This window comes from Botryllus schlosseri, chromosome 9 (genome assembly GCF_051294905.1).
Source record: "Botryllus schlosseri isolate E-star chromosome 9, Bs_hap1, whole genome shotgun sequence".
In the NCBI taxonomy this organism is placed as follows: domain Eukaryota; kingdom Metazoa; phylum Chordata; class Ascidiacea; order Stolidobranchia; family Styelidae; genus Botryllus; species Botryllus schlosseri.
This window is the reverse complement of record NC_137244.1, coordinates 3,080,381-3,106,903: the sequence shown is the minus strand read 5'-3', so window position 1 is coordinate 3,106,903 and position 26,523 is coordinate 3,080,381. Positions and strand designations below refer to the sequence as shown.

The window sequence follows — 26,523 nt, the reverse complement described above, 5'->3', positions numbered from 1 at the left end:
GCGGCAATATCACTAGAGGCTACGGTCAAGTCCAAAAGAGACCCCCTGTTTACTGCCGTTGTGGAGATGTTCATACGAGTGGGCTGGGATGATAGTTCAGCAAAACCAGGTTGTGTTGGTCGAGAGAATCGTAGATCGCTTTGCCTCTGGCGTTCGAGCAGTGGCTCCACTGTAGGTGGTGGGCATTGACATCGCCGCAAATGAGTGACCGAGAAGAAAAGTGACGTAGGCATGCAAGATCGCCGATAACAACGTCGGGGGCCATATAAACGTTACAAATGTTGATTCCGCTAACGTTGACGCATAACATTTCAAAACACGCCGATTGCAAACCATTGCAAATCGAGGATGACAATGACTCGTGCACAAATGTGGCGAGGCCACCGGAGTGTGATGTCTTATCTCGTCGATACAGATGGTATCCCCGTAGCTTCGGGGAGTATTTCGCGATGAGGTGCGTCTCTTGAATAAATATATCAACCGGTTTAATGGTTAGGGTTGATACAAATTGTTTGAACTCGTTCAATTTTCTATATATGCCGCGACAGTTCCATTGGAGAAGAGAGAGTGTTCTATTGAACTTTGCTGCCTTGCGAGACCGGAGAAGATTTACCGACGGAGAGATCTGATGTGTTTGATGCTTGCTGCAATAGATCGGATTCAACAGAGTAGCCCCGAAGTACTTACTCGATGCCTTCGCCACGATGTCTAAGATGTTGCTGTTTCCAGTTTTGTATGCTGATACCGTTAGCTGTACAACCTCCGCAACAAGCGCCAACAGCTGTATTGGGTTGATATTCAAGCTGGACATGGATGTGGTTTGTTTCTGTCGATCTTCACTAATTTAGCTGGGGACGACAACGAGTTTGACAGATATCTAAGATCGCCGTCGTTTGGGGCAGGTGAAGTATAATAACTTGGTTTCTTATTGTTTGTTGAAGACCGGGCTGTAGTTTTACGACGATGATGCACTTCGGAATACAGTGTCTTAGCTGAGGTGCCTGAGAGGTTTCAGAGGTTCGAGATCGTACGATTTCCTTCGCCTCTGTGAAAGACATGCTTGTGCGTTCTTTAACAATTAGAATTTTAGCTTCCTCTTTGTAGACGGGGCATCCTCCATACCCTGCGCTATGCGGCTAGTTACGATTAACGAATTTTTTTCACGTTAGGGCAATCCTTGTATTCGTGGTCACGACTGCTGCATTTCGCGCAAGTAAGTTTACCGCGGCACGAATTCGCGGTGTGACCGAAGCGGTTACATTAAAAGCACCTAGTCGGGGGTGGATTATATAATGTTTTGTCCTAAAGCGAAGATATCCGAATGAAATGAATTCTGGCACTACCCTGGTACTAAAACAAAGTAACACCGAGAGACTGTCGGAGACTCCGTCTTCTGGCCTTCTCTTATTGAGTCGCTTGGCGTTAGTTACATGATAGGTGGCGAAGCTGTCCAATAACTCGGCGCCCGTTACGTCTACTGGAACACCCGTAATAACAGCTCTGCTGGCGAACGGCCTTGGTGTAAATTTCGACGTTTCGATTGGGATATCGGTCGGTATGCGTTACTGGGTCGCTTAGACTACCGCATGACAACAACTGCGTAACCTGCTTGTGATTGTGACAGGTGATGAGCAAAGAACCGGATTTGTAAAGAGGTATGATGTCTTGATAATTGGTGATCAACGCGGACAACGCCCTGTTCACCACTGTTGGGTGATAGCGCAGAATAGACCTTTGTTGTCCTGAAATCACCAGTTTCCTTATCTATGTTATTTTGGTTGTTATCGGAAACAATGCTGGTTTGTGCCACTGGCGGAGAAACCGTGTTTGCAGGAGGTCGGGATACACTCCCGGTCGTAGGAGAACAAACAATATTTTCATTAACATTAGTTGTAGTAGTTTGTAATACAGAATTTTGATCCGTTACTGCATAATTTCGAGCGGAGATTTTGTTCCCACTCTGTTGAAGCCGGTCACTAACGCCATTAATATGCTCGTCACTATCCGATAATACAGGATCGGTCGTTTTACGCTTTACCGGCGCCTTGGTATGTTGTATGCCCTCCATCTACCACGCTGTGGTAGAGAGGGAGCTACCTCTTGACCTATCTATCTATTTGCTATACGTAACACCTGTATGAACAGCACTGTTCTACACTACACTGCGTACTAGACTATAGTACAATAAAACGATCTCACCGTCGATTCATCAAGTCGAGCGTAAATCCCGTGCAATAATCAGAGCTACCTAGACACGTCCTCAGCCAGATATCATTAATAGTGATAGTGAGCTGATCATGGATATTGTCGCTGCAGGCTGAACTAGCTTGGATGACGATATTTTTATAAACTGCTGCCTTCGCCAACGCTGCATTCTTTCCAATTCATCATGAGATTTATATGAATATTTGGGCATATCGCAATCACCTCATGGTTTCAGTCTGTATCGTCAAATATAGCCTAACTACGGCAACAAAATAACTCCTATAATAGCCTAACTGAAATGAGTATCACAAATTTTAAACTGAAAATATTACAGCTGAACAGCTGAAATCCAAACCGTTATAACTTACATCAAGGATTGTAATTTATTCACAGGTATGTTGCAGACAAAGACAATAGATGATTTGAGCATATCCCAAGTTTCGTTACCAATACATACATTAATGATTGAACTAACGAATGATGTCAAAGGCATAACCAACCACGTCATAATTCGGTGAGGGATAACGAGACGACACTGTTCCGGGGTTTGTCATTAAAATATCAACTTACCGGTAGTTCGCATCACGCTCAGAGCATGGTTGTAACCAAGTCACAAGTCAATCTCACTTTTACAGTTTTCAAGTGGAGTCAATTTCAATTCATCGCCGAGTTAAGTCCGAGTCCAATTCAGCAAGCAGCGGTTCAAGTCCGAGTGATGGTAATATGATTCGAGTCAGAGTCCAAGTCATTCTGTTGACTGCTCAAGTTTCCAGTTAAAATCTTGTCAAATCCACTTTTTATAACGATGTTTGGTGATATCAAATGGTTCGCATCTGATTTCGTCAATTTTAGCAGTTCTGGTCGCATTTTCAAGTACCAGTAGTCCCAATAGTGTGGTTACTTTATTCTTCTTCGAAATTACAATGATGATGTGGCGGACCTGGTCTTTCAGTACACCTTGTTATTTATGTTGTATGTGGTCATGAACGGTACAAGTTATTTCTTGTAATCATGAGAATAGCTCCTTTCCGTTCTGGGCGTCGTGCTGGCCGGTCGTGTGACGATTGACCAACGACATAAGGCCGTTGTATGTTGTGGTGTGTATACGTTGCAGTTTGCGTGTGAAGCTCCGTAATGAAGCATTACCAATCCGAACACCGGGCCCTTACAATATGTCGGTCTTGGCCGTCTGAGTCGTCACATGACTTGGTTCGAGTCATGCGCAATGACTCGAGTCCAAGTCGAGTCATTACACAGATTGACTGGAGTCGAGTCATTTCGGTATTTTGAGAAAATGACTGCAGTGCAGTCGAGTCATCAGAAATCGTGACTCGAGTCATTACAGCCCTGGTTCAGGGCTCAAATAACTTGACAATTATCACACTGTTACCTGTCGCCAATTTGACATTTCAGGCCACAGAGAAGTCAAAGTAAGCATTTATATCAACTCAAATTTTACAAGCCTACCATAAACAAGCAATTATAGTCTGATTGAACTGCTGTAAAAAGCCCCATTTGACTACCAATACACATCTCACGAACAATGTTCCCTTTAAGCTGCGCGCGTGCGCGGCCGCGCACTGCTGACGAAGTCTCCGCGCACAGAAAAACGTATCCCGCGCACAAGAAAGCCGAAGTGATGACCTTTTTTTCTGTCGTTACGCACTGTTTTCCGAGGGACCGCGCCAGTGAGTTGTTGAGTGTGCGCAGACTCGTGAAAAATTAGAGGGGATATTGAGGGGCAGTATTTGATATTGAAAGCGTGTTGCCTTTGGGGATTATTTAACGCAATTTTTCAGGGAAATAGCCACAAAATGACGACTTTCAGGATTAAACGAACTTTTGCCTTGTCGGAGCACTACGATGCATATGGTAGTAGTAGATGGGAGATGATGAACTAATCTAAAGTCTTATTCACCTCTCCAAACCCAAGATACCCTATACCAGGCCTGAGCAAAGTGCGACCCGCGGGCCAAATTCGGCCTACGGAGCTATTCTGTACGGCCCGCGAAAGTTTGCTTGAAATTGAAAATATAAAACCTACTTTTTAATGTTGCTGTGTATGGACTAAAACCATAGGATGTATAAATTGAAGCTGAAATTCGTTTACTATCAAGCCCATTCGTTAACATGCCGCGATTACGCAGCCTATACGTACCTCACATGCCTAATCCAGATTCAAAGTAAAGTCAAAGTAGCAAATTATACCGTTACAATTAAAGTCACAAGAAGTAACCAAACCTTCTTTCAGGGATATCTAGACTGTGCGGCCCGCGAGAGTCTGAAGAAACTTACTAAAATATTGATAAAATGCGTACTAAAAATCGAATTAATGCGGGGACTTGATTAAACTTATTCTTAGTAGGCTATATTTCACCATGATAATTCTAAGACAGTGGGTCTCAACCTGGGGGACCCGTGCCCCTTGAGGTCATGAAAGCATCTGAAGGGGATCGCGACGCTGAGCTCAACTGAAAAATTTTCTCGCGCTCTGCGCGATTTACTTCCAATTCATAATTATAGCTCTGTATTTTAGTATGAACTTCATATTTAAAAATCTCTCATCAATAGTCGTAACCTCCCATGCCACCAAACTATCCGTTAGGTTGGCTATAGCATGCTGGTTGCGTTTTGTGATATGACGATAAGGGGGCGCGAAATCTACACATATATAGTAGAAGCGTGTTTAAAGCTAACATGGTTATGATCCCACCCCTAAAACCTCAGATAGTCGAGTTTCTAGGTCCAGAGTACTTCACCGTTACCAGGCAACAGCTTCAAAGTAAAAAATCTGATATGTGCGCTGATCATTGTATTTCATATTTAATTAAAAGATCTCAAGGTTTTTCAACTGAACAGTATCTAAATTATTTTGGTGATAAAAATGTGAGAATGATAAAATTGTTCGTGTTTTTGTAAAGAGCTTGATTACAGGTGCCTAATAAACACATTAAATGTATACATCTGTAATTCGTGATATACTTAACACAGTGAGTCAGTTTTGCGCTGAGCGGTTGTATTTGGTTCGTATTGTGTACGCTCACGGATTGCTTCTAGACCAACCTGTTCCACGGGAAACAATTCGCGATATAACCACTATAGTGATTCAGTGGACAGGATACCATAGTCATTTGTCCCCGCGGAATATGTAGGTCACTACACATTAAAAACACCTGTTTTCAAAACCGATCGTGGAAAATCAACAATATGCACGATATACAGTAATTGTAGTTCTACGAAATACACAATGCACGTCCATGAAGCACCACAATGACGCTTTTCCGAAGCTCCATAGGCTGATTTTCGACTGCTAGCTAGCTCAAAATGCTGCGTTTCTGGCTTCGAAATGCAACATTCTTGACTTCCGGTATTTTACGCTTCACGAACGAGCAATTATACTACTAACACATCTCACTCGATCAGCTTTACCTGTAAATGTGATTACGTGAGCAGAGACAGGATTAAAATTGATAGCAATATATGCATTTCTCGATGATATTGACCGATTTGATCATGAATTATAGAAAATTTTAGCGCTTCGCGCGTTTAGTGCGAACGCCCACTAAACGAAGACCAGACACAGATGATTAGTAGCGGGGGAAAGCGTGCAGCCCGAGGGGGGTCTGGGGGGCGAAGCCCCCCAGAAGTTCGGTTTATCACCCTATGGGGGGCCTGGTTGCGCACTGTTGTCCAAGGGCCTGCGCAGTGAGTTGGCGTATTTGCGCAGACTCGTGAAAAATTAGAGGGAACATTGCTCACGAATCATGTAAAAAATTGCATCCATATCACGAACTATCTTTTACTCAACTTATCTCGACGAAGAACTTCATTAATATTCCGTTTCATCTCTATAATTTCAGAAACACCATTCGCCGGTACGGACGGAATGTAATCCAAACTTAAGTGTGCAGCAGTAATCAACATCCGGTGGCTTATGACATCACAATCACTCCCTCTCAAGTGCTGAAAACATGACAAAGCTAGGCAGAAGTAACGTGAAGTCACGTGATAATCATGCACAATTGTACTGGTTAATAACGCTGACACCAATCTATCCGACCGACGGATGGGAAGAAGAACAATCGATATTTTGAATTCGACAATGAGCAGTTTTTCTACATTGAAGGTGCCGCCTCAGTATAGTGAGAAAACGGCTGCGATTTCAGCCCTTGACTCCGGCTCTGCATAATGCACAATTGCACATGTGTTCCGCCTTTTTGTTAAAGAGGATTAATGTGACTATAAATTGATGCATTCTATCGCATATTCACAAGATGGGTATTGCTTTAGTGTTGTTTCTTTTCTTATGGTGTACGCAAGACTTGTAAAATTTAGGGGAAGGTGGCAGTGTGCATCATCAGAACTTTGCAATTGAACCCTCTAATCGATTTCACATAAACGTTTCACCCGCAACAATGGTGCATCATCATTGGCAGGCCGTGTTATTTTTGGCATATGCCAAAACTGCCAAAAATAACTTATTTTTGGCATTTTTCGATTTTTATTTTTGGCAGTTTTGGCATTGTCCTCTAAATAGATAGTTTCAGCCTCGAATTAGTCACAAAAACGCTTTATTTGGGCTAGTTTGTCAAGAGACACCACAAAATGTGCAGCATCCACGTATAATCAGTACCAACGAACAATAATAAGAAGAAAAAACCTGACGATTTCATAGGTTAATAATATCAAACAAAACCACAAAATGTGCAGTATCCATTGGAATCAGTGCCAATGAGCAAAAAAAGAGAAAAGCCTAACAAACACGCTCAACAGCTTATTTTTACAGCTGTTGAATAGACTTAAATCGTTTGCACTGTAACAGTGCTTCCAAACTCATGTCAGCTAAGTTTCTCCTAAATTCCTTTCTCGCCCAGCGAATCTGGGAAATATCGGCTTCAACAGTAGCCGTTGAGGGACAGAATGTTGCCAGTCATCCACAAAAGAATTTCAGAGCTTCAAAATCTTTGGAGGGCCGAATCGGCTTCCATGCATCGTGAAAAGAGATCACTACGCCAGTGCCATCGATCTCATCGCGGAATGAATTTTCTTCCCGATCCTTTTCCAGGAGTTTCCTGTGTTCTCTCTCAACACATTCTATTTAGTAGCCCGACCATCTTTTCTCCTTCAGTCGACCGGTATATTTTCGGAGGACTTTTGTCATTTCAGGTAGCTTTAATATTACCAACTCGCATGGAAGAGTCCTGGGAAGGTTAGATTGTTTAAGAACATTGACGCAACAAGACTGTCTGGCCAAACGAGACTATGCAGCTCAGAAATAGCCAGACAGTTTGTTGCGTCACCATGTTCAACTCGATCGCGATGCAAAAATCGTGGTTGATTTTGGGTATTCCAGTTCCATGAGCAGAATATAATTTATATTTTAATAATCAGTACTGCGGCAGCTTCTCATTGATACCCGTTTTATCAAAGTTAGCGCTCGACAAGCCGGTCAAAAAAAGGTTGTAAAATTGCCTTTGGACAAATGGAAAGTATGACATAAACCAAATGCAGTCAGCCGTTCAATCTCGCTGTACCCACACCATTTAGGACACCATGCTTTCACCCCTAATGGGTGGGCTCGACCCAGATTAAGAAACCTGCCTTTCACAAACGCTCTTCTCGCTTGTAAAGCGGTCCTGTTAACACAACACCACGAACGAAATGCACTATTTGGCAGGCCGTGTTATTTTTGGCATATGCCAAAAATTGCTTATTTTTGGCATTTTCAAATTTTTATTTTTGGCAGTTTTGGCATCTGGCTCCTGAAATGCCAAAAATAACACGGCCTGGTCATTGGTCATCAATTAATGATCAATGAACTTCATAATTAATCTCTTCAGCGCAGGTCACAATCTCTTCCGGGCTAGCAATGGAGATACGCGGCTCTGTCGTTTGTATTGTAGCGGCTATAGCAAAGACTGCAGAGTTCAGCTAAGAAAATGTCGTCGAGTGATCATTGCAAGAAAAGAGATTATCGATAGGGAAATACAACATTGACTTGAGACTTCATTATGAAACCAAACTACTAGAGACTTCATTATGAAACCAAACTACAAAACTTTGCCACGAGTTACCCAACGAAGACAGGTTTACGTAGTAATAAGATTACCGAGCTGAAACTTTCCCTAAATGCTGGAAAACACGTGAATTAGCTGCCCCGTACTGCTTTCACGTCATATCAGCCTGATTTCAAACACCTTGCAGCCCAGGTGCAGACGCACATGGTATCACCACATAATAATAAACTTCATTAGATAGCATACATTTCATTGTTTTGTAATAAATGCGTATTTTCGAATTTTTGTGCTGTAGCTCTTTTGAAGCACAGCTTTTCGATATGCGGCTCGCGCATGAAGCAGGTCTGCCCACCCCCTGTTCTATATCAGAAATTGTGATCATTTGCGCAATCACGCAGCAAGTTGGTGTTGGATAATGACAGTACGTATTGACGGAGTAGCCACGTTGTAGCTGAGAATATGCGTAAATTATCTTCCTTATCTGTACGGGGTATCGTTGTGAACACGCCATGTCGTCTAGAGGTTCGATAACGTCAACACATATTGATGTAGCCACGTTGTAGCTTAGAAATGGCGCAAATTCACCTCATTATTTGTACGCCGAATCATACAGATGGCACCGTATATCGTACATATGGTGTTCGAGGTGCCTGATAACCCTGAAAAACTCCTAGGAATATACCTGAGCTTCACTCGCCAATGATCTGGGCTTATATATATGTAGTGTATGGTTCGAGAATATATATGGTAATTATCGACATACCTTCAATATACAGTGTCTGTCGATCTATTTGTTTCGACAAAGTCTCAGATACAGAGTCGGTCAAAGTAGTTCAGAAAGTAAGTAAGTAATCGCGTCGATTCCGGAAAGAAGGCCACTACGTGACTACAAAGTTCAGATAATTGACCTTATATACTAATAGAGGGCTGTCTCAGAGAATTGTAGCGCGGCGGAACAATGCGCTACCGACCTCGCGTACCGCTTGCGTTGTAGCTATCCCCCGGTTCGAATCTCACAATATTCACGATATCATGAAAGAAAGTAAAAATTGTCAATAGCATACGTATTATTTAGGGTTACCATAGGTCCGCCTTCCGGAGAATTTGTCCTTCTTTTTGAACAAATGTCCTCTCTTCGTCAGAACGCCCTCCTCTTTGACAATTTGTCCTTCTTTCAGCATGAAATTCCCAATAAGACCACAAAAGACGTAATTTTTTTTGCCTACAAGATAGACGGGTTACGCGGGAGTCAAATCGGAAACCTGACATTTCTTTCGTCAACACCAAGGAACTACCGGTAAAAAGTGGGTAAAGCCAAAGTTGTGACCATTTTTTAATCATCAGAACAAGATTTCTAGGCAATATTTCAAAGTAAGCTGCTTTCAATTTCGGTAAGCTCTAGTCTTTGATTTGGTAAATGTGTCCTTTTTATTCGATTCCAAAAAAAGTAATTCCAGTATCATTTATATTTCATACCACCGTATTTTCAACAAATTTACATGCTCACCAATGCTTGTATCGAGAGAATTTCATATTAAACAATTCATTTCAATATTGAGATGCGGTTTGAATACCACCATTTCAATATCGAGAAGCGGTTCGAATACCACCAATTTCGAGAGTATAGTAACATTTCAGATAAGAGCTATTTTGTACTTGCAAATTGATTTAAAAGATGAATGACGACTGTCGGGCGTCCCGATGCATATGCAGATGATTCATACGTCCGGAACCAGCATCCTTTTCATACTGAAGACTAGACCAATTCTGCCTTCTTCTTCAACAGCCATTTTCGTCAAGGATGTTTTTACATCATGCTGCCGTGTGTTGGCGATTCTTATTTTTGCTGATTAAATACATAGGTCTGGTGTTGTAGGTTCGTCGTACTAGAATAGGGTTGGCCAACCTACGGTCGTAGAGGGAAATTTGTGTCGATAGTATGTGTTGGCGACCGTCGACATGCAAATTGAATTTACGAATTAACTCCTTAATTTTTGAGATATTTTAAGTAATCTTGAAATTCTTGAAATTTCCTTCGCTCTACGCGCGATTAATGCGACTTCGTTTTTCGATTTTGATATAGTAGCGCCTTTTCCAATCTGAGCCACACAATACAGATGCGAACAGCAAAGTACAATGATGCACCCCATATATATTTATATTATACCGGCAATCCTGATGCGAGGTCAAGAAACAACAGCGTGCAACAAAGTCGATCATTAATAAAATTGGGCCAACTCGAAGAGTCATCATCATGTATAACTTGCCCTCACTTTTCGAAAACACTCCCTCCATCAATTCTACCGATGAATCTGATCGCATCGGCTGAGCAACGTTAAATATTTCATAGCGACATGTGAAGCTACTAATATTGATGACGAAATTCATTCTTGAATTTGAAAAAATTTCAAGCGCGACCACAACAAATTCCAATAACAATTCATAACATGAACAATGAACATGAACACTTGCGATTTCGATGCGTATAGTAAGCCGATATGTCGTTTAGTCCAAAATTCGCCGGAAATAGACATGGGCAGTTTAACATGACTATTTGACGCCCAGTTAGTTCATTACGACTATGCCCATGAATGCGGCCGTAGGTTACATAAGTAGTCGAAATGCGGCAGTGAATAACAAAAAGGTTGGCGACCCCTGTCATAGAACATAGCAATTTATACGGTATATTAGCTTAGGAGATAATGCATTTTCCCGCGGGAAATCAAGACCAGGTGTTTAATCAGGCAGCATCTGTTTGGAAATTGACTTATCCCGTTAGTGAAGATAATTGAGATGCAAGGTAAAAATAAACAGGTATGGCAATGTAGAATTCCGCATCATAATTTGTATGGAATAAACTCGGAGACCTCGTATAGAACCAGGAACTTACAGGTTACCATGGAACAGGCCAATAACACTATTTTTTTCAGCAAACTCGAATTCAACATTGTTTGATTAAAATGAATAGGCTATATATATGTATCACATCACGATCTCTTCCACAGTACGCGGTGAAGTGAAGATACGATTTCAAGTCAGATTTGCGGAAAGACAAAACACTGGTGTCAAGCAGTCACCCTACTTTTAAGCGTGCAACGAAAATAGAAAGGTTAAAATAGATCGTGCGACCCTAGCACGAACCAATTACCTGGGCGATGGCCGTCGTAAATGCTACGACATGTGGGTGAGTTAGCCTTTGACAGTGGTGGCCCGATTTGATCTTGACAGTAGCACGTTTCGGAGCGTCGGAGGCATAGCCTAGATTCGTCACACGTACGTCTCTATGAGATTCCGTCGGACTTATAACAAAAACCCAGTGTTAGACCCGATCAAAAACGAAAATGGAAAGAGCGAGAAAGCCTAAATCAAGATCGAGCACCGTTACATCGGGCATTAGGCTGAGGTTGGTGCCAGATTGAGATATAGTATACTTGGTCGTTTAGACAGTTTCCTATCTGTTCATCACATCACATTATACATTGTGTGTCGAGAGCGGATAAATATAATAATAATAGAGCCGCCTACTAAGCATGCTTAGAATTTGGAATCCCTAATTTTTGCTATATGTCTAACTTGATGTTAACCCCATTCTCTCGCGGCACCCCTGTGCAGTCCAATTGGCACACCGGTGGAGAACCACTGCTAGAGTAAACGAATTATAAGACACCGCTTACGACGGTCGCATGAACAGTAGTGCAACTCAGGTGAACTGTACCTCCCTTCAGAAGTAAATACATATAATTTGAAAACGGGTTTAATTATCTTCTCAGCCATTTTTCGGACATGCAATATTATTTAGGGTTACCATACATTCTCTTTTAAAAGGATTTGTCTTCTTTTTTGACTTTTTGAAAGTGTCCCCGGAGGACGCCGAAATGTCCTCTTTTTTGAAAATTTTGGATAAATGTATGTGAAAATTGGACTGAGATATAGGAAATCTGCACTTCAACGGGTCTTTCGGGAATTGAGGCAGAAAGACCACCTTTTTTTAGTCGGCCAACTACAATACCAATTTTTCCGGATTTTTCTTCGGTACTGTAAGTCTAAAAATTTTGAAAAAGTGCCCTCTTTTCACATTCCCGAAATACCGTAACCCTAATATTATGTTGAAACATTTTGATCCTTTCTTGGCAATTTCGTACAACTTTATAGGCGACAAATTTCTCCTACATGTTCGAACGTACTGTCGGCTCAAGATATATGAGCTCGGCACTACCTTCAGGCTACATGCAGCATATCACTGGAAAGCCGTCGCTCACGTTCAATTTTATATGGTATTTGGCATCGAACATGCCTGTGAACAGCATTCTAAGCGACTACTACAACCCGTGTTTGATATCGCTTTCGCACTTTAAAAATATCACAGAAACTATTTTGAACAATTCGGTGAGTCCTATCCAACTCACATATACATTTGTATCCATACATTAAACCGATCGACGACAGTTGAAAACGTTTGCTGAATTAGAATTAATTTGAAATCGGAGAATCTGTGTCAACTTGGCGTAACTCGAGATTTGATTTGTGCTCCTTTACACGAAAAATATTGACATGACTTTACTTGACTTGAATCGAGTCAAGATTTGTGATCACTCGAAGTGACTTCTGACAGGATGGTTCCGATCCACAGACGTTGGTAACATCATAAACTTCCTTCTGTCGATTCCTGCCCGTGTTTTGGAGGTTTATTTAAGCTCCTCCTCGCCACGTGAGCCACGTAAGCCACGTAAGCGGTGTCTTATAAAACGACTAGAAGTGGGCCGTGCTACAAGTCGGCAGCTATATGGAATAAAAATAAAGAGCCTGGTGTAGAATGACCAATGTAGTCGTAACACCATGAATATCAAACAGAGCGATATTCTTCTAGATCAGGAGACAACAACATGCGGCCTTTGAAGTCACGTTTTGCGGCCCGCGACATGATTTGAGGATGTGGATGAATGCTTATTAAAGCATATTTAAATGATGAAATTGATTCTCGTTTGAAAATATTGTTGTTGTTCAAAATTATTCTCCTGTGCCCAATACCAGTATTCCTCACTAGCTTATTATTATTATTATTATGTATAAAAACATTTAGTGGTGCTTTTCGCATCGAAGGCTTTTTGCACCACGGCGATTTAGATATTTTGATCAAAATGATAGCATGAAACGTCATGAAAATACAAGATGAGTACATAGCTAAATGCGTCGCTTTGACTCTCGTACGAAGTCCACTAGATCGGCAATAATGTAGCTGATACGGCTTCAATGATGGTAATAGCATTCCATGGAGGAATAATTAGCTGATATGGAAGGACTGTCTTGACTTGCAATGGCCCAGACTCTGCAATGACAGACAGTTGTAAAACAAAATGGACCTTCCCCACAAAATCAAGCTATCCCCTCAAGATCAAGCATTACGGGGAAATAGATTTCTAGCAAATGCCGTGTCTAGCTAACCCCAATATGGATTACTCATTAGTCGCTGAAAAGTGTTGTCACGTATCGTGTGCAGCTCATATATCATAATAGAATGAAAGTGATGATGATGATAATTTTGTAGTATTTGTATTTCTTTAATGAAATATCATTTCTTTGGTGGTAACTATAGTGACTATGCCCTTCGCCCACGTTAGGCATAGCGTTGTTCTGACGGGAGAGTTTTAAAACGTGGTTATTTAAGGGGGGAGACTACCCCTCGAATTGAAAAATCAGTGAAATGCCTATAACTTGAACACTAATAGGTGTTTTGTTGGATATTCTAATTTCGATAAAAATTTGGCGAAATTTGGTCAAAGATTTTTAGATTTGTATCGAATTTTGTGATTTTCAGACTAATTTCTAGGAAAAATTTTCACATCAACATTTTTTAACAAATTTGTTTCTTAATGCTCTTTATGGATTAAAATAGATCTAATGCACGGGACAGTACTTTTTTATAGCCCAACTATGGGTAACATATGAAAAAAATACATTTTTTTGTAAAAAATTTAAAAAATATCATTTTTTGACTTTATCGAACAAAAACGGATGGACCCCTTCCGAGTACCCCGATAAAAAAAGTACTATCTCATTCAGCATCCCAAGATATGTCTATCTTCAAATTTTCAAGTTGATTGGATGATTTTTTCTGCCTCAAAAATGGTTACTAGTACTCAAACTTTGTAAAATCGAAATCTCGAGAAAAAGCCATTTTAATTTCGCAACACAAAAAGTAACAGTTATACTTTGAAAACTTCAATTTTAACATAGTTTGTACACTGAAACGCCCCAGGAGTATCTACTTTCGGTCAGCAGTTTCAAGTTTTTTGGTTTTGATAGCCATATTCATTGTTTCGCTGATCTGAGCGAGTTGATTTCCATTCTTTGAAATCCATTTCCCCCTCATGATTTCACACTATTTGCTGCAGTTGCTCCGATAGTCGACAATAAAACGTGAGTGGCTAGCTCCAAAACCCGATGCCATACTTGCTTGTATGTCTTCTTTTATGCCATGCATCATAGATTGAGACTGTGATATCTATGAAGCTCTAATCCGGCTTCTCGAAGTCTTCAATCCTATCATTTTATCGTGGAAAAACAGTCACCAAACCCCGTTTCTAATCACACACGAACCACAAGCTACAAAGTGCCAAGCTCTGCTTATGGTTTGTTTACATCTGTCGTAACGAATCATTGATCAAACCATAGATCTCGCAAATAACACTAGATCGTCACGATCAAGTCTTGGGACCAGACACTCGGGTTATTGGTTGTTGTTGCGCGGTGAGTTGATAATTAGGGGGGTGCGGTGACTGGACAGGATCATAAAATGTTAAATTTGACACACTTAGGCTTATCCAATCATTACAAAACTTCAGTATGTGAAAGATAACATCTAGTAGTACAAATATCAACAAAAATAAAACTTTTGAATTTTTTTCATTTCCAGAGGTAGTCTCCCCCCTTAAGTGTGTGGCATATTTCATCTCGATAGTGAGTTCATGCTGCCCGCGACCCGATATGAGGTGGCGACCCCTGTTCTAGATAATGCCATCATGCATTAAATGCTACGCAGCAAGTCGTCTAAGCTTTTCAGAGCTATCCGTACAAAACCTCATAAACTGTTTAACTGCTCTCTACCACGCTTGCATGTAGTTTGCATCTATACAAATAATTGGCTTTTCAGTTGTTGACATTCCATAAAATTGATTATCAATATAGCATCGTGGATTGTTTCGACGCGACACCCCGATGTAAATGAGGGCCGAAATCTGCTACTGTGGACTAGGCAAACGTTGCGTATTTTCCTCGTATTCTGGTCAATCCAACCAAACAACCCGAGTCGAAGAATGATATAGACTTCAGATTTCGTTGTCAAAAATACAAAGATGCTAATGTAAGTGAGTGGATTCGCAATAGTGCTCGCTCGTTCGTTGCTCGATGGAATGGAGAACGAGACAACAGTTGCGAGGGCAATTTATACAAGAGAAAAAGACAATTTAAAACAGTAATCAAACAATCAAATCACTAATAATCGTAAAATTACAATGATTGGAAAAACCGAATAAAAATAAGGACAGCTACATTGGCGAAGTGATTCATCTAAAAACGACCTATGTATGGCAAATAACATGCGCAATCGCAAGCACTCCCCTATTTGACTGAACCCAGTCAACAGAATTGCACCAATTTGGTAAATGTACAAGTTAACGTTCAGTCATTCAGGCCAGTCAATACTCGAGAAGCATACATCAATCTAATCTTTGACCACATAAATTCGGAATCAAAACGTTCCTGCGTCAATTTCGAAACAGAATAGTTCGATGGATCAGCCTCTTGAAGTCATCAAGATAAGCGACTCGGTCACAGATCAACTAAATTTGGTGTAACGGCGCACGGACGATTCCATCCCGACTAATGCCAGACTCTTCACTTTAATACTTGAAGGCAAAGATAAATGACAAAATGTCCCTCGTATTAGATCCCACGGACGTTCGAAAAATTACTTTGAATGCTAAAGCGGCGTTCAGAAAACCTACCAGCGAGAACAAATCCCTAAATGTGCGAGAGGCGTTCAGCAAATCTATACTAGTGACAAGAATAAATCACCTTCAATCGTACAGGGGCGTCCAGCAACTCTACTAGTGATGAGAGTAAATACCTTTAAATGGGAGAGAGGCTTCCAGCAGCTCTACAAGTGGTCAGAACTGCCGAGTCATGTTGTCAATACACAAGCGCAGAGTTAAATAGCAAATATCTTTCGCATTAGAACAGGAGTGGGCAATTATTTTTCTCTGCGGGCCAAATCAGGAGCAGAATTATGTTGGCGGGCCGAGTCAGAAATTCTAAATGTTAAACATGATACATTTTGAACTCTCTTTAAACCCTTCTCCGCGTTTCTATAAACACCAGCCCCCATCGAGATGCACGATGCACGAGACGTCTTGTATGCCCTAATCGCGCCAAGCGCGGAATTTTTTCTTGATTAATGATTCAATCGGTCAATAATATTGTTAATTGCAAATATATTGCCATATTTTTAACCTCTCTCAGCCCACGTAGTGGCATACTCAGTTTTATCGCTAGAGCTGAGAGAGGTGCTGTCTTGGATATATTTGGGAGGGCCCGTTGGTTTAATTACTTGTTTCATGTTGTTATTTCATGACCTCTCGTCTGCTATGTGAAAAGATATTGAAATCGCTGAAGCGTACCAAACTAAAAAGACGACCCCGATTCCCGATTCCGATTGGTATTTCTTCGCTGGAAAATATTGCCTATGGACAATTGGACTTTATGGTTTTCGGTCAACATAAGGGCAGTTCTTCTCGGCCAAGGTTTTCTCGCTGTCGAGCTTTATTCCCTTTACTTAGTTAAGTTGATCAGCAGCTGCAATTGCAGTGCCTTCTCGGAATCCCGTGTTGGCCTACAGCTCATTTATCTTTGTGCGTCGTGGCGCGGTAATGGCTAACGCCGCAACGCCCATTCTAAAAACCATTGAATGAAGTTGCATAAATTTTCCAAAAAAAATACCCTATAATTTATGTTCACTCATGAAATAATTTTGGGCGTCCGTCGAGCTCGCAATTATGGGGTTTGAGGTGCGGTAGTTACAGACCTAAGGATAATATATAGCTATTGTCTTGGTAGCTGGTTTCTGAGAAGTGTGCAGCTTGCCGAGATGGCCTTGTTGATTAGCGAAGGTTGCAATTATTAACCATCTTTGAATTTCAACTTTCGGCTTTCTTTTTGACATCCTTTATGGGTGGTGATATATTCATAGAGATCATGGGCATTGATTCACTTGTTTCATGAATAATAGATTTGGAAACACATCACGTAACAAATTGAAACAAAGACCGTGTAATGCGTAATGTGACAATGGTACCAAAGAAGGTTTGGTGACTTCTTGTGATTTTACGGCATAACTCGCTACATTGACTTTAGTTTTAATCTGGATTAGGCATGTGAGGTACGTATAGGCTGCATAATCACGGTATGTTAATGAACAGGCTTGATAATAAACGAATTTCCGTTCCAGTTTATACATCGTATGGTTTTGTCCTCGCAGCAACACTAAAAATTAGGTTTGATATTTTAAATTTCAAGCAGCCTTTCGCGGGCCGCACAGAATCGCTCGGCGGGCCGCACTTTGCCCAGGCCTACATTAGAAGCTGTAACCTCCGATAACACGAACGTTCAATAAATCACTTTGAATGGTAAAGCAGCGTTCCAAAACCCTGCTGGCGATCAGAATACTTTACGTGTGTGTGAGTGGAGGAAGGGAGGGTCAGTGCATCACCAGTCATGAACCTCACCACACGTCTCTGAAGCAGACTTGGCAGAAGATAAACCATCAACATATTGCATGCGATTTGATAGATAAGATTGTATTAGCTTATGCTGAAAGCCTCTCAAACCATATCGAAATAATTTATCACGTTAAAGACCGTGGTTTGCTGTGTCGTTAGCGTTTTGAAGGTCCAGAAAAATACTACAGCCAATTTCATTTGTATATATTGTGGAATAATACTGAATCAGAAGGTTGAGTACTGCTTGGTTTGTATTGCAGTTGGTACGAAAGCCAAATTGGTTTGGATATAGTAGAGGTTCAAAGTAGTTATACAGTAGTTGGCGGACGAGCTTCTCAAACACTATAGCCAGGCTTGCATTTAAAATAAAAATGAATTTAAAACAAACATGTTTAAAACAATACCATTGTTTATAACATGTTTTTTATTGTTTTATAAATATAGAGTAAATATAGCTCCTTTGACGAAATATATGTACTACTGCTGTTGAACCATCCCATATCGATATACGTTGGCTATATCGGGTGGTTATTGTTCGTAGGCTCATAGAACATGTATATCGGAAGGAATTTACAGAATTATGGCATAATTTTACAACTAAAAAGAGGCATTTCTTTAAAACACTGTTTAAAACATGTTTTGAACAAAGTGTTTTAAAACACCGTTTGTTTTAAATGCAACCCTAGCTATGGCAATGCAAGATAAAACGGGTATAGGCCTATTTAGAAGTAAATTAAGTCGATATATAGTATTGAAATTGAACATACTAGCAGTGTTGGGATCAAGTCACTACCTTCGAGTCATCTCGAGTCATTGCACATTTTGACTCGAGTCAAGTCAGATCAATCGATTTTCAAAGGTGACTCGAGGCAAGTCAAGTCACTCGATTTTTGGAGGTGACTCGAGTCAAGTCAAGTCAATTCACGAGTCAAGTCACATTTCAAGTCAAGTTGCCTTTTCGGTGTATGTATGAGGCATGATTACGTCATTGCAATTTGCTAGGTGTCTGAAATACAATTTGAGTGGTCATTGATTCCGAACCGATGAACGAATATAGAGTTGAATATACACGCAAGAAGGCAATGTATCGCTCACATATACGTAGAACTGGTAAGCTACGTAATTGCATAGTCTCAGTTTGTAGTTATCAGACAAAATAGAGAATAGAGAAACGAATTGATAAGATGCAATACGTTACTCACTTACAAATAGATATGATATACCATTCGAGCCTGCGCCAATGGTTGAGAACTATATAAACTTTATTCGACTTCAACTTCAATAAAACAAGCGGTTTGGTTAAGGTAAGATAAAAACAGAGAACAGAAATTGACATTTTGCTATTCTTTTACTTTACCACTAGAGTTACGACAACGTAAGCCCTATAGCTTCGATCACTTCGTTTGCGGTCCATTTATTTGTATGAGAACAATCGAGGCTCGGTGAAACGCACGGTCATCGAATGATTGGTCGCTCTCACGGGTTACACAAGCATTTCGCGAACAATCCGAACATATCAAAGATACAGTGATTTTTATCGACACCGATTACTTGGTGACTTGAAATAGACTCGTGAATTTTGCTCCGAGTCACGAGTCCATCCACATTTCTAATACGCCGAGTCAAGTCATGTCAAGTCATTTTAGCAAAGTGACTCGAGTCAAGTCAAGTCATGGGGAAAAGGAGACTCGAGTCTGACTCGAGTGAAGTCATGACTCGAGTCACTCCAACACTGCATACTAGCCGGTTTGTTATATTCTGCTGACTCGATCTCATGTTGCCAGGATGATCATGTGTTTTTTCATCATAGATTTCTAAATTGGTAAATAGCTTCTCATACATTCATCGACCTAATCGGCGAAATGTCGAAAATACCACAAGAAACTCAAATTGTCATCCTTTTTGTGATTTGGCTCGGATGTTCGTCTGCTTACAAAGTCGCCGGTTTGACGGTACGATAACTCGCTTCTTGAATGGTACTCTATTCGAATTAACCTGGTAAAAAGTGATCGCAATATTGTTCAGAACTACCCGGAATTTGAAGACAGGCCTTCGACTAATTTTACATCAAACGGTCTGAACGAACAAGGTTGGTATTTCCTCAGAGCAGTGCTTTTCAACCTGTATGACGGTTTGCAAGTGTGCGAATGAAATAAATTGCAGTGCGAATGAAACATCCGGATGAGTGCGAATGAAAATCGTCAATTATTGTTAGTTTTTCTGACGTTCAATAATTTAAATAAACCTGATTCAAGGAAATTCAAGGGCAATGTAACTGTTGTAGCTAAGACACAATTATAAAAACTTGTATAACTTACGACGCACCACTAATCGTAGCTCTCACAAGCTTTAGTGAAATAGTGTTTTCGCACCATAATTATTACTCAGCCAAAAGCCTGGTTTGGATGCTGGTGTAGTGGCAGACATATATTAAATCAGCCCCGCTGATCCTGCGACAGGCTGGAAAAATAACGTCAAATTTACTTTCTGCTTTCCTTCGCTAAAGAATCATACTATTTTCGTGATAACTGTTCAACTAGCGCGAGGCACGAGGATAGTAGTGAATACCATCATTACAGACTCAAATTTGCAAGTTGCTGTAACCCGCAAACTTTTACCCCTTCAAGCTTTATTAAAGTATGGACCGCAAAGGATATAATTTTGGGTCGACACGGTGACAGAGCTATCTGTTAATATGTATGTAATATTTTTTGTATTTGCAAGAAATCCTATTATAGTTTTTACATATCCAGAGCCACTGTGTTGGGTACTGTAACTAATAAGCGAGACACGCAGATGGTATGGCTTCATCATAAGAATTCCTGATAAGATTTGTCCGATTGGTTTTTCTGAAATCCGGTTGGTTTTTCTGAAAAACATGGTGGAAGACTGTTTGGATGAACTAGTGTAGTGGTGAGCACTGAGCAACGAGCTAGTTCTGGTCTATGAGACTTATTCAGTTCGAGGCCAACTTCTTCTGCGTTGGGGCACATGAAGACGTAAAGTTTTGGCCAACAAACCTCTGATAAAATGCGATCCCAAAAACATAAGCGGGGACAAAACCTTGACCCAAAAATGACCTATGCTGGATGGCCAAACCTTTCGATATGGATATGCTCTGTTGTCGGCACGGAATAGTCCCGTATTTTCAATCCAGGTAGACAGTAGTTAAATAGTACAACTGCGACACGCAGATGAATTTGATTCACCATAATTTGAAATCGCCTGCGTCAGACATGTTTTGTAGAGCTTTGTTGGGTATGGAATTGTGGTGTGCGCGTTCTGCATGTCATGTCCGTAAAAGCGTAGCATGCTACTGTAATATTAAAAAGGAATTCATTTTCATGGGTGAGGCTCAGGTCTCGGGTGGAAGTCTAAAAGCTGCTTTACCGTTTTCAAACATGTTATAAATTCTCAAGTTAGATTGAGCTAAAGAGCATAACACAGGGTATCGTGAGAATATTTGCTCTTCTCCTTTCCCGCGAGACATACAATGGAAACATATGCAACGTATCATGAGGAAGCAAGCTCTAATGTGCCTACTCTCCTTGGTCGCTTTGGACCTTATTTTCCAAGACATAATAAAAAAGCCTCAATACAAACATATGAGCATTTCACCTTTTCGACAAACTGGAGCATCCAGGACCTTTGTGTCAGCTCTCAATAACGATTTCTCCCAGCAAGCATTATTCACTCGCGAAAAATACGCTGTATTTTGGATAGGAGTGCAGAACAGATTTAAGACCTGGCCATCCAAGCACTAGTAGACGTTCTTGTACAAAACTCAACAACTTGTTTGGCCGAAAATGGTTTTAGTGAAATAGTTGAATTCAAAACGAGCGAAAAATTGCCTTTTTAATGAGACACTTGATAGCTTAAGCTACATAGTAGCTAATTCGCTGCACATCAGAACATAATGTTGTTAAGTATCTTCATCTTCTTTTTTATAACAATTTTCGATTAGTTTGTCCGAATGAATTTTATTTTACAAAAAAGATTGCGAATGGAGTTCAAAAAGGTTGAAAAGCACTGCCTCAGAGCATGACGAGATCAGATGATGTCCTATTCAGGCTTTTAATTATGCCGTGAGAGACAATTGTCGCATGTGGCTGCTACAGCTTTCGTGTTTAATTTTTTCAGACTGCCCTCAGACGTCCTATTACTTTCCTAATGTTCAGCAGACTACGAATTACCTACGTCTGCAGCCACCAGTCCCTGACTTGGATGAATTCACGATCTGCGGCTGGTACACACTTTTTAGTAACCCGGAATTTGACAGTTGGCTTTCGTACGCCAATCATAATACAATCGATGCATTCGGCTTCCAGATAAAGCCGTCAGGAATTCATCTATTTATGAATGGCATAGCAGTGTGGGAGGAAATTACCCTTTCGATCAACACAGAATATCATATATGTTTCGCCACTTTTGCGTCATCCAGTGGTCAATCTTACATGTTCATTGATGGTCAGCTCACAGATGTATTTCACGGGAACCCCGGTGTCATCGAAGGTGGTGGCATTCTCATCATGGGAAATAGGCAGTTTTCCTATGGAGGAAGTTTTAAGGATGTTCATTCTGCACGGGGAAAAATGTCCAATTTCATGGTTTGGAATAGGGTACTTACGTTTGAAGAAATTAGTAGCATATATATGAATTCATGCTTCTGCGCTCCCGATTACTTATTCGCCGCAGAAACTAAGAATATTGTCATTAACGGAGCTGTGTCCGCTCTTACCACGCAAACATGCCCCATGGAATAATATTCGATTGCAAAATTATGAAGCATATTTATTGTAACTTAGTGACTAATCCTCGAAAACATAAACTGTAGCCTTGGAGATGATGATGATCAATGACTCTATGATGATAATTCAGGTGAATACATTACTTCATTTTATTTGTGCAGCGATATCATACATATGCTCATTAAAAGTTAAGTGTTCGTGGAATTTGAAAAATACCTATTATCACTATAATTTGCAAATGATTTTTCTTCGTTTTTCTGAGAAGAGGGTGAAGTAGCACGGATGTTCCAGTAGAATGTATCGAAGAATGGCAGGGGTAAAAAGAGGAAAGTATATGTGGCATTCAGATCAGTTTCGTCATGTTTTCGGATAGCTGTATCGTGCAGATGGCGTTAGAGGCCCATAATAGCTCTGTGAATCTTTTGGCATTGGATTTGAGCTTGCATTTGCAAACACTCCGGGCATGTACATGCGTATGTTTTTCGGGGTCTATCGGTCAGGGTCTATCGCTCACGCGGTAAAGACATTTTTGCCAGAAAATAAAACAAATATATAAATGATATAGACAAGTTCTTATACCTGCTATTGGAATGGTGTATGGTATGGTATGGTGTAAATACAAGCAATTTTTTCTAAATGAATACTAGTCAGCCTTCATGATTACCGGACCACGGCCTAACATCGATCTCGCCTCCCGCCACATGCCACCTGTAGCCGCCCGACCTTTGACCCCGGCGCGGCAAGACCACTCGGGCATGCAGCGGGGAAAAAGATAGGTTTCTGGCAGAGAGTAGCAGTTCGTTGCGTATTGACTGACCTGTGCGTTTGTTGGTTATATATATCAATACATCTGTTCCAATCGGTGATCCGTCTGTATCCAGGAAGAACCTGAAAGGAGTAGTCATCCTCTTCTGCTATAAAGTGTTAGATAAGCGAGGGAACGGCTACACACCTCATTTTGTCGCTTGTCTGTTATATTATCTGCTTTACTTGTCATTCAGTGCGCATGCCCCTTCTTTACTTGGCCTGGGCCAAGGTGGGTTTCTGATCTCAAAGACTACTCCAGGTCGTTTCGACACCTTCCTATCTTGTCATTCTATCGCAGCTTTTTGGCGTTTTGAAATGATGAAAATATTATTAAAACTGATTGATTGATTGACTGTATGGTAGTTAGCCCTACAAAACAGGTATAGAATAATAATTTATAGCAGTGTTTCCCGCCCCTTTAAAAAATGTCCTAGGTCTTGCTCCCCCCACCATATTGTCAGTACCGTACGTTGGTCTTGGGCCCCCATAGGGTGATAAAACGAACTTCTGGGGGGGGTGGGCTCTTCGCCACCAAGACTCCCTAACACTGTACGCTGTGTACCGCTTATACTTATCATTTACATTTGGTGTCCGTTTAGTGACTGGGCATTTGTCGAGTGAGCCAGCTCGAAGCGCGAAAATTTTCGACAATTCATGATGAAATCGGCCAATAAGATCGGCAATTGCATATATATTGCTCTAAATTTCTTGTCCTCTCTGCTCACGAAATCAGATTTACCGGTAGAGCTGAGTGAGGTGTCTTGGAAACTGTAGCGCCACCACGCCAAGATACAGAGCCTGTACTCCCTGTTGCACCACGAAACGATATCGCCACATGATAAACGTTTTTTACAGAAGAGACATCTTAACAGCACGAGTAGTCGTTATGTAAGGGAACTAAATAAACCGCTCAGAGAACTAATCATTAGCCTGCTAATTAACAGGTGCCGAGGTTCGGCGCCAGTATAACACAAACAATACTGGCGCATGGAATTCGCGAGTGATATTGGCCACCGGCGTGATAGTAACTTAAATTTGATGATTTTGAGGAGAGGGGATCCGAGCCCCTACACCTGAAGACGGCATTGTGTTTACCTCTCAATACTGCCACGAGAATAATTATTTTGGCCGTGATGAAAATTTACCAACAATTCGTTGCAATATTGGTCAATTCAGTACAAGAATAAATATTTGGCAAAGAGCCATAACTTATACCCAAAAGAGCCATATATGGCTCGTGAGCCATAGGTTACCGACCACTGTCGTATATCAACAATCGTATCACCAACTATGACGTCACCAACATGAAATTTCGAATGAGAGAGCGTTCAATGTACTATTTTTAGATGATACACGAACTCTTTTTTTGACACAGCCTTGGCTAGTGTATTTTGATAAAAGTCGACTCCAAGGCACACAGATGAAAGTGTGAATGACGCTTTCCGAGTATGCGAAATCTGTCGTCTCGATAATTTTTCGCACAGGCTTCGCTTGACGAAGATATCCGGATAGGATGAGGTGGGATCTGGAAAGGAGATTGGATAAGAGATTGGATAAGAGAGGAAAAGTTTCCACCTTCTTAGGGTGGGACAAACTACCACCTTCTTCGGGTGATTTTTGAAACGCCCCTGTAAGGTGGGCGCAGTTTTTACAGTGTATGTTCCTATTGCAATGAACCCGAATATTTTCGGCGGACACTAGTCAGGGTGACTCGGCAGAAACTACTCCTAGTCAACAAAATGGAAAGTGATCGCCCGGCGTATCATACACATTCTACGGCAAATGATGCTACAGACTCATTAACGAGTTGGTTGCCGCGCATTAACCCTCTCGCTACTGCAGCTTACAGTCGCTATTAACGCTATCGCTACCTGAATCATTGTTGCTTTCTGACTGACATATTATCCATTATGTTGCAAGAAATCACAACTTGACAATATGTTTTCATCATAGTGTTAGTAATAATAAAATCCACCACGAGCATACATACGAAATAGGCTAGCAGTCAAATACAGACAGTCAGTCATATAAAATGCATCAAACGACATATTGATTTCAGTCGAAATACAGAGAGATCTTCTTACCGGGACAAGTTTGATACAACTATTCCAGCTCTTGAATTGGAATATAGACAAAATCTGGTTTATCAAACAAGGCTGTGTCTTGGCGGGAAGAATATGACCAAGGCAACACAGAGCTACCATCAGCACTTAGCACTCAGCTTGCCGAAGCTAACTTCATTCGGAGCCCAACTGTGAATGATTTCTCCCAAGTTAAGCTTGGCGTGGTCTCTAATATCTGGGTAATCCCACTGGCCCCGTTCGATGTCCTGTCAGCCAGATATCATTAGTAGTGATAGTGAGCTGCATAGGCGGAGACTTTTATTTTTGCATGGGGTGGCGGCAGGCGCGCTGCCAGGGGGTATCGAAACCCCTCCTTTTAAAACGCAAAACCCCGTCCTTTTGAAATGACCATTCTGACGTTAATATTCAGTTGCAATTCAACAAGTCGTATTATCAGTGTTATGCGGTGCCGCGACCAATTAGCGAGATTCGTCTGTGCATGCACGCATATCGCATCGCACATTGCAACGCAACGCGATCTCCCGCTAAGATGATTGCGGAATTAAGTCATTGACTGCTGCACGCTTGGCATTCGTCGCTGGACTGAGCAGTAACACAGCGCGACAATTCTGGAACACGAAGACAGACAAGAATTATGATTACAAATGCGCGCGGCCAATCAGTAATTATCCCTTTCCGCCAACACAATGGGTTTTTACCAGCACCGTAACTGCCGCACCCCAAACCCCCCCAATTGGGGGGGGGGAGCTCGAAGGGGGCCCAAAAATTATTTCGTGAATTAGCATAAATCGTAGAGTATTTTTTGAAAATTTATGCAATTTTTTCAAAATTCGAATTCGCGAATTCAAGCAGCCATTTGTCTTTATTATTGGGTATTGGGCCTTTACCG

The 26,523-nt window shown here is 41.1% G+C and overlaps 1 protein-coding gene and 1 long non-coding RNA gene across 2 annotated transcripts in view; one reads left to right on the top strand and one right to left on the bottom strand.

Moving 5' to 3' along the window:
- Window positions 1-3,736: 3,736 nt before the first annotated feature.
- Window positions 3,737-26,523, bottom strand: part of LOC145445877 (uncharacterized) — a 63,648-nt gene continuing 40,861 nt past the window's right edge. The window contains exon 3 of the long non-coding RNA XR_013917129.1: window positions 3,737-4,629. This is a non-coding gene — a long non-coding RNA (uncharacterized LOC145445877). The remainder of the gene's footprint in view (window positions 4,630-26,523) is intronic.
- The window catches only part of LOC145445865 (neuronal pentraxin-2-like), a 540,218-nt gene continuing 533,516 nt past the window's right edge, over window positions 19,822-26,523 (top strand). The window contains exon 1 of the mRNA XM_080324024.1: window positions 19,822-19,947. Coding sequence (XP_080180150.1) covers window positions 19,858-19,947 — 90 coding nt within the window. The 5' untranslated portion in view covers window positions 19,822-19,857. The remainder of the gene's footprint in view (window positions 19,948-26,523) is intronic.